At 41.3% G+C, this 8,841-nt stretch overlaps 2 protein-coding genes across 2 annotated transcripts; one reads left to right on the top strand and one right to left on the bottom strand.

The window, feature by feature from the left end:
* On the bottom strand, positions 1 to 4,530 carry wbp2nl (WBP2 N-terminal like). Its single transcript, XM_062438499.1, has 8 exons — positions 4,388 to 4,530; positions 3,775 to 3,883; positions 3,487 to 3,625; positions 3,205 to 3,297; positions 2,750 to 2,947; positions 2,213 to 2,323; positions 1,573 to 1,649; positions 1 to 1,463 (listed from the first exon to the last, which is right to left on the bottom strand). Exons 1-8 carry the CDS (start codon positions 4,444 to 4,446, stop codon positions 1,407 to 1,409), a joined length of 843 nt encoding a protein of 280 aa, XP_062294483.1. The 5' UTR covers positions 4,447 to 4,530; the 3' UTR covers positions 1 to 1,406.
* Positions 4,531 to 5,036: 506 nt separating this feature from the next.
* LOC134000037 (zona pellucida sperm-binding protein 4-like) lies at positions 5,037 to 8,776 on the top strand. The gene is made up of 13 exons (XM_062439345.1): positions 5,037 to 5,066; positions 5,558 to 5,672; positions 5,823 to 5,947; positions 6,424 to 6,532; positions 6,668 to 6,823; positions 6,957 to 7,129; positions 7,377 to 7,456; positions 7,569 to 7,711; positions 7,794 to 7,977; positions 8,052 to 8,196; positions 8,277 to 8,346; positions 8,423 to 8,557; positions 8,625 to 8,776. Exons 1-13 carry the CDS (start codon positions 5,037 to 5,039, stop codon positions 8,774 to 8,776), a joined length of 1,617 nt encoding a protein of 538 aa, XP_062295329.1.
* The last annotated feature ends 65 nt before the right edge of the window (positions 8,777 to 8,841 follow it).

The following is an 8,841-nucleotide window of genomic DNA, read 5'->3' as shown; positions in this document are numbered from 1 at the left end:
TGAAATTCAATAAATGACAAATTTATTAGATTTTAATTGACAGACAAAATTCAGCAAAAGGAATAAGAACTGCAAAAGAGATATTATTTTACAGACATTTGATTAATTAGAGCAAACTAAAACCCCCAAAACCCCCGAAAAAAATCCTTTGTCCACTTCAACTGTGTGCAAAATAGTCCTTCAAACAGGTGTTAACTGATGCACATTGAGTGGAGGATGCAATTACACGGCCTGTTGGCCGCTCGCCACAGTTTAATCAGGAATAAATGGTTCGCATTCAGAAAGTTCAAAACAGCAGGCAAAAACACTGATGGGCCCTTAATATAATGGTGTGGCCCTGTAACCCTATACTGGTGTAATAACACAAAGAGTAGAGTTCTGGTTGCAGCTTGGCTTTGCATACATGAATACAATAGAAGCTAGGACTAGAGCACAGGATCACTTAGGTAACCCCAGCTTGTCACTTGTAACCTTGTTATGTGAAGGTAAAATATTGCACATACGAAGACTTGTTATGTAAGAAACCTTTCTGATCCACTTTCTGAAATAATACACTACTTCTGTTTATAACTAAAACCTTGAATACAAACATTAAAATATGATGGAGACTGTGAGATCTGGGTTCTACAATGAATGGAGTTACTTTGCGGACTGTCATGTAACTGACGTACAGTAGTACAAGATCATCTTGGTCATAGATAAAGGAAACATTTACTCTTTTTTTTTACTGTTTTACTAGCCATACTATGAGAATCAGTGAGTGAGTGTACAGGAAATTACATTATAATATTGTACTAAACTCTACTCAACCCAGTTCTGCTACTTTCACTGTATGTGGACAACAAATACTCAAAAACTGTATAGGAAACACATACCATTCTTTCACCGATACTGCAAAAGTACTTCATAGTTTTTAATATGGTTTGCTATTGTTAATAACTACAGGAACTGCAATCAATAAATTCCTACAAAGTGTTTTGGTAATAAATCTGTCTTAAAAAATACATTCCCCATACTGCCTCCTCCTTTCGGCTCTTAGTAGGGACAGCTCAGGTGCCCCTTCACCTAGGTGCTAGAAAATTAGACCGAAATATAATAAATCCCATCACTGAGAATTTTAATAATGATTAGTCTCAGAAAAGTGTGAGTTAGAAGTTATCGATCATTTAAATTAACCAAAGTAAAAGAGGATAATGTTATTCAAAAGATGTGATTGCATCAAAAGATATTCCAGTATCCAAAATATCATTAATTTATTGGTGATTTATCACTGACATCTTTGAGCCCTCTATTACTTGCGTTTTCTTTTCTGTTTCCTTCTATCTCAAGTAGGTATCCGTCAACATTTCTCCTTGCTTTAGAATGTATTTTAGCTAAAGAGGAAGACAGAAGAGCGTCACTGTGGCTCAGATGTTTTTCTTGTCAGGAGAGTTTGGGAAAGGTGCATACGGTGGAGGTCGCTCCTGCGTGGAGAGACAGGTAGGACAAAATATTGTACAAGTGCTAGAAAAAGGAGAACTCACATGTCACTTTCATACGAATGTTTCTGGGGAGATAAGAAAAGCAGCTTACCATGGGCATGTAGACATTGTGTGGATTGCTGGGATTGTAATATGCGCTGCCTGCTGCTTCAGCCGCCTTGGAGTTACCTGCTCATAAAATTGAGACAAAGCAATTCAGAGGTAAACACAGACAGTAATGAACTGCTGAACTTATTTAGGAACAGATGCTACAGCTCCCCACGCTGTGGAGAACTGATGCGAGGAGCGCAGTATTAGTCATATGAGGCACAACTGACAACTCTAGGACTCCTCAAGACAAAATCTACTGACACACCCAGAAGATGCACAGAGGCAAAAGTCCTGCTCGGGCTCTTCCTAGAATAGAGATATGGCAAACATGACATTTCAGCACAGTGTACCAACTTCACCCCATGTGCTGATTGAGACTGTTTTCACCAAAATCCACAAGGATAGAAAATAGTTTGAAGAAGAAGAGGGAAGACTGTTTATCCCTTTTGTAATTTTGATGTGTAGCCGATGAGACATCAGCACCCCTTTTTTTTGTGGCGTGCATTGAAGTGATTCACTTTGAGGGAGACAAATCAGATCTGACGGGTGCAGTGACACAGACATACAGAGAGAGAGAGAGAGAGAGAGAGAGAGAGAGAGAGAGAGAGAGAGAGAGGAGAGAGAGAGAGAGAGAAACAGACCTTGGGGTGGTGGTGCTGCTGTCCAGTTCTGGGGGGTTGCAGTCCAATTCGGGGGTGGCCCAGGGTATGGAGGAGGTGGGGCCATGTAGTCCAAGCCAGATGGGTACATACCTTAAACACGGGAAAGGGAGAGATGAAAGAGAGATGGAGTTTCGAGGTCAAATGAGGTTATTGTCTGTGAGGGCAATGAGTTACACAGCAAAGACAAAAAAAGACAAACAAAAGAAGAAAAAAAACTAAATGCGGACAGAGAGACGGAGTTAGAGATACCACAGCATTATGTGTGCCTCAAGGGTAGACATTTTTACTACTGTGAAATGAGGACAAAAAGGTGTATATAAAAATATGTGTGCACTGCATACACACAAATACATGTGCAGAGAAACATAACCTAAAGGCTAAATACTATGAAACTGACTTTTTTTTCTCTATCATATGTATTGAGCATGAAAGTCAAAGAGAAAAAAAGTAAGTGGGCCTCGAGTTAAGATTATTTTAATAGAATTACACTTCGTGCTACACTAGTAATTTCTTTACCTGCAGCAGCTGTTGGATAAGGGTAGCCCATGTTACCAGCAGCAGGAGTAGGGGCCTGGTAGAATCCATTCTGCTGGGGAGGGGGTGCATAGGGATAGCCATGTTGGTTGGGTGGAGCTGGGCCATAGCCATTCATCATTCCAGGTGAAGGATAGCCATAAGAGGCAGCGCCATTCTGGGCAGGAGCAGCACGAGAAGCTGAAACACAGAGAAAGAGAAATAAACAAACTGGACTCTCTGAACATTATAGATCAGAGTTTTCTTCAACTGCATATGTCATACTTAAACCAGTGGTGCTGTTCCTTAAAAGGCTTTTTTTTGGGACAGACAAACCTTCAGTACAGGTCTTATACTTTTTACAACTTATGGAGGATTTAAATACCACTGCATAAAAGAAATAGTCTATCGATATTATGCATTGTCAAGAGTGAAATACATTAATAAAGCATATATACCATTTGTTGCCAGTTTGAAGAGATGCTGTCCCACTTCTATGGCTCCACCACTGGGGAATGACATCTTGAAATGGGCCTGGCCCTCCCAGCCACCTGATGAGAGAACCAACCACATTTAGAGCAATTACACAAAGCTACACTTGTGGGTTTTGTGCATAAACTAACATCATGCACCTAATAGCTATTGCATTTAGCTACATGAATGTGAAACCAACATTTCAGCTATTATTAAAAGACACAAAATCAAACCTTAAGGGTTAAAAGTAAAAGTAGTCCACCTACCACCAGGCTCGGCTGACACTGTCCCTTTAATGTAGTTGGCTGCAAAGACTGGCTGCTCAATGCTGCATCCCTTCATAAGATAGAAGGGGAACATGGCTGAACCCAGGCAATCCTTGGTATTACTGGACACAAACAGCAACTAAGCCCACGAAAGAGAGAAAAGACAGAGAGTTAAGGGGGGAGAGTTACAACAGGATATATTACAATATAAACATGATCAACTTTCCAATCAAGAGGACAGCAGCAGTAATGGCTTGTTAAATATGTTGTGTACAATATGGGCTGTACCCTGTATGGTGTGAGGTAAACAGTGCCCTTCTTGGTTCCCCTCAGCAGGTCTGTCTTGCTGGAGACATCGCTGAAGGACAGCTCCACATTCTTGCATTCCCTTAAAATACTGCCAGAGAAGAAAACAACCTGTTATAGCTGTAAAACACGTATTGATACTATAATATACTATAGAATGATAATAGACACGTGAGCATTGTTAGCAGCTATTGTATTCTCAAAGTGCAGCTAACCCACTTTACACATAATTACATAAGATGACATTTTTTGTTTTGTCAACATCCAATCCAACTGCCGATACTTCCTGTTTAGACAGTGGGCTAACGGTATAAGCTAGCTTTGTCAAGATACACGCCCGCTGTAAAGTAATGACTTAACGATATTACTTTAGTTCTATAGGATATAAACCATTTTCATTCCCATGAGATGAACAATGAGCTAAACGGTGGCACGAATGCGTTAACTATGCTAAAAGCAGGCCACTAGCGGGAGGCTAGCAGCTAGGTAGCTTCTGACTGCGCACTGGAAAGAAGGAGGTAAACAAGCCGAGGGGAGAGGCGACAGTTGGCAGGAGAATAACATGAACCACACTTACACGGTGCAATACACATACCTTTCTCCGTTGTTGATCAAAACGCCGCCGTTTTGTGAATGATTTCGATTCAAAGCCATGATTAGCAGAAGTCTTGTTTTCCCTGCTGCCTGATGTAAAGTCTGACCGTCAGTCCGACGGGGAAGCCCAGGAGACGTCACGGGTGTTACGTCAGCACGCCATCTGACAACCCGTGACCCGCCGTGAGACTGTCAACATCATCATCATCATTATCATCAACAACATCACCATCATCACCAGCACACAGACTGCTGTGTCCTACTTAAACCTGCAGCTGCTGGAAATGTGATTAGGTGTGAATAGCTGTTGTTAAGTTTCTATAAACTTAAGGGAGGCAACAAAATGTCACTGTGTGCTGCTGGAATGTTTTTAGGACAACTGGCATACTTTTATTTAAGCCATTTGAAATATCCAATCCAAATAAAGTGATATAATTTATCAAGGTGAAAGCCTGTTTAAGTGGGTTTACTTATACTCAGCTGACAACCAGATACAGTAGTTCCAATAAGCCTCACCTTTTGAAGGATTAATGAACTTTTCATAGTAATCAGAGATGTATCAGGGCAGCATGAGGTGGAACTCATTTTAAACCCCAACAGCTAGGATCCGGCAGTAATTGAAGGTTTAAGATTGCTTATGTAATAATTAGATGGGGTACAAGCATTGCCATTGGGCTATGGTGAGGTTGGCAAGGCATTCGAGTTACGCAATTGTATCATTTAATGGCTCCCCGAGGATACGTTGGACCATGCATGCACTCAGCATGATATGTTTTATTTAAACGTTGACCTTTTTATTAATTATCTGAATATTCTGTCCTACTTTTCATATCAGCATAAGCCGGGAAGTTCAGTGCGCACCGGTGGATACTGCTGCGTAAATCTGGGACTTTATTTTAAGTCTTAATTACAAGGGTGACAATTAGCACACGAGTGAAGCTCCAGTCATGCTGTGACGATTGGCGCAGCAAGCTTCAAACTCATTAACGCTAATTAACGGGTGTCACGTGACCCTCTTCCGAGCGTCAAAGAAAGGATCGGATATTTCTGGGGTCAAAACCACAATAGCCAAAAAAAAAAAAACTATAAGGACATGAATTATCATACTGCAAAACTTTGTTTGATTTCTTTAATTTTTGCCTTCGATTTCTGTTTCTCAACTGCCACGAAGGATACAAAAACACCTGAGCAGAGTTCACATCTCGCCCTGCCGAGAGTCACCTGCTCTCCTCGGAGGATAAAAGCTGCTTTTGGTCCACAGGTCAAAAGTAATATACGTGTAAAAGGTAAGATTATTTGATGCTGTATTTCCAAAATCCTGAGAAGAATGATCAAAATAGTTGGAGATGTTTTCAAAGAACTAACCTGTTTTAAAATAGGTTATCCACATTTGCACCGAATTCATCAGTATTGCATGTGCTGTGTTGTTTTCTCAGACCTAACGGGGGCTACGATCACAGTGGCTGAATCTGAGGGGTCCTGTGGTGTGATACTGGACAGAGAGAAGGACCAGACCATCTCCTTCATCAGCAGATATGACAGCTGCTATACTCAGGTTGAGGTAAATTAAAAGAAGGGGGGAAAAAGAAAATCTTATACAATAAAAGGGTGAACATTTGAGTTAAAATGTAAAGTTCTGGAACCACTAGAATGCTAAAATGTATGGATTTGATTACAGTAAGCACTTAAAGATGTATGATTTGAGTTGTAATTTTTATTTCTTACTATGAATCACTAAAATGGGTGTGTAAGAATCAAAAGAGTACTTAAAAGCAACTACTGTTCATATATTTGACACAAAGAGGCTTACATTGGCACATGAGGATATAAATTGTATTATTGTTATTTATACAGTATGAAATGAAGTCTTAATGGAGCTGTAAATATAAATGTGTCAAACTATGGTACCAGACAGTTTGCTGCCCCAAACTCAATATGAAAAATTCACAAGTTAATTGATGGGTGTGCTTATGTATGAAAGGGTGTGTGTGTGTGTGTCCTCTCAACATCCGTGCTGTGATGACCTTTAATCCTCAGGGCAGCAAAGTGGTCATCCCTCTGCAGGTCCAGGTGACAGGAGAGGATCGATGGTTCAGGGTAAATATCAGCTGCCCTCTGATAAAGAGATCCAGAGAGAGGACTCATCTTATCCCAACACGTGAGTGGAGAAAAGCCGATTGAGCGTCACAAGATCATTGTTGCTGCTTTGTGCTCTGTATCTGAGGTGTTCCTCTTTCATCAGTTCCCTGTCTGTACTCTTAATTTCCTTTTTTAATTGGTACATTTTCTTTGTTTTTTCCAGCATCACCTGGAAATTGTAACACCGAAAAAGCCCTAAGAGTGGATTGTGGCCACCGAAGGATTTCCAGTGACGCGTGCCACAAACTTGGGTGTTGCTATGATTCTCGTGATTTAACGTGCTACTACAGACTTAATGGTAAAATGAGCTTTTGTCTTTTACATGGAAGTCATTTGTGCTGAGGTCATATAAACACCAAACATCCTCTCTGGCCTTTCCTTTTTAAACAATACGTGGTTAACTGTAAAACTGTGTCGGTCCCTCCCTCCAGCCTGCTCTCTGGATGGACACTTTGTGTTCTCAGTGAAGACCACAGAGACCGACCCGCCTATTGATCCGGGCAGTCTCATAGTCAAGGATCAGCCACACTGTGTCCCTGTGGTCACCACCCAAGACACGGCTGTCTTCAAGATTGGAGTCATGGACTGTGGTGCAAAAAAGAAGGTGAAGAATGGATTCCAAAACATGACATCTACTTTTTAGATAAATAACACTTCATGACATATTGAAATATTTTACCAAATTCAACCAGAGTCACTACTTGCAAAATATACTGTGTAGCACTTCAGCTGTTTCACTGTAATGATGTTTGTTCCACCTTAGCTTTTCCTTGCATATGGCTTGAATATCATTTAATAGTTGACATACTTTATCTTAAATCTGAATCCTGTCTTCACTGTCTGACTTTTAGGTAGACAGAGATGTGATGATCTATGAGGTAGAGGTGGAGGAGCTGCATGCTAAAAATATGAACCAACATTCTACATTTAGGTATGTTTATACATCTCCTGCACATCACTGTACAGTTGTAGGACAGAGTGATCACAGATGAGAGGTATACATTAGTGACAAATATAGTGAGTTGTTTTTGTTTTGTATTTAGTCCACCAGTCCTCCAGGTCCAGTGTGAATATGAACCATCAGATCTAAAGCGTGCAGCAGACTTGCGGTCCTTATACGCAGTGACCAATCCACCACCTGTGGTTGCACTGGGAACCATCAAAGTGCAGATGAGAATAGCCACAGGTATGAAAATGGAGAGAAGTGCAGCTGTTTTTAAAAATCATTTTGCTTGGTGACTACATCCTTTATTATTTGTTCCTCCTAGATGCCTCTTTCAACTCTTTCTTTCCTGAGGACCAGCTTCCACTCACCTTGCCCCTGCGTAAATCTGCATATATGGAGGTCTCCATCGCCCAGCCATCCCCAGACCCTTCGCTTTCCCTGCGTGTACGGGACTGCTTTGCCTACCCGGCATCTAGACACTCTGTGTGGACGCTTCTTTATGATGGGTAAGGTTGGCAACGATTATAGTGGCAACCAGGAGAGTGCGTAACTGCTGACAATCTATTCTCCTCCTGGATAGATGTCCCAACCCTGTGGATAACATGAAAAGCTCTTTCCCTGTGGACGACAAGGGGAAAACCAACTCCCACTCCCAAGTCAGGAGGTTTGACGTCAAGACCTTCGCCTTTTTGGACCCTCATACAGGCCATCCTAGTGTGGAGGAAGTAAGGTTACCACATCCAGAAATTCATACTAAAGTAACACACCTTCTTTGACAACTTCTCAACTATAACATCTCACTTAGATGTACTTCTACTGTTGGGTGGAAATCTGCACAGAGGATGTTGACTGTGCACAGCATTGCGCCATCATATGTGAGTATTATCTTTCATATTGCACGCTGTGTGTACTGTGTGTGTATGTGTTCACTGTCTGCCTCTCCTTTCGCAGCATCTGAGGGCGAGAGACAGAAAAGAGAGACCATGTTCGAGTCTGACGAGGTCCAGCTGGTCACTTTAGGGCCTCTGCTGCTGGGACAGAATAACACTGAGCTGGAGGTCAATCCATGTTTTGAAAAGAGCAAAAGTAAGTACTGAGCAGCCAAAAACTAGTCACCATGTGATGAACCTAATCTAATGTCTCTCTTCCTAAGTGTTTCAGGTGACGGTGTATATTCTGGCTGCTGTTGGTGCTGCCCTGCTGTTGATCGTGATGTTTACTGTATGGTCAAGCATCAAGAAGTGTCAGAAACCAGAGGCACAACAAGCTTGTGATGCACAAGTCGACAGTGAACAGCCTAAATAAAACATTTTCTGTAAATATGCACTCCATTTTTTGTCTTTGTACTTCCATTTCATTCATCTTTTCTG

This window comes from Scomber scombrus, chromosome 18, assembly GCF_963691925.1.
Source record: "Scomber scombrus chromosome 18, fScoSco1.1, whole genome shotgun sequence".
In the NCBI taxonomy this organism is placed as follows: Eukaryota; Metazoa; Chordata; class Actinopteri; order Scombriformes; family Scombridae; genus Scomber; species Scomber scombrus.
The sequence above is the reverse complement of the archived record's forward strand: the minus strand, read 5'-3'. Positions and strand labels throughout refer to the sequence as shown.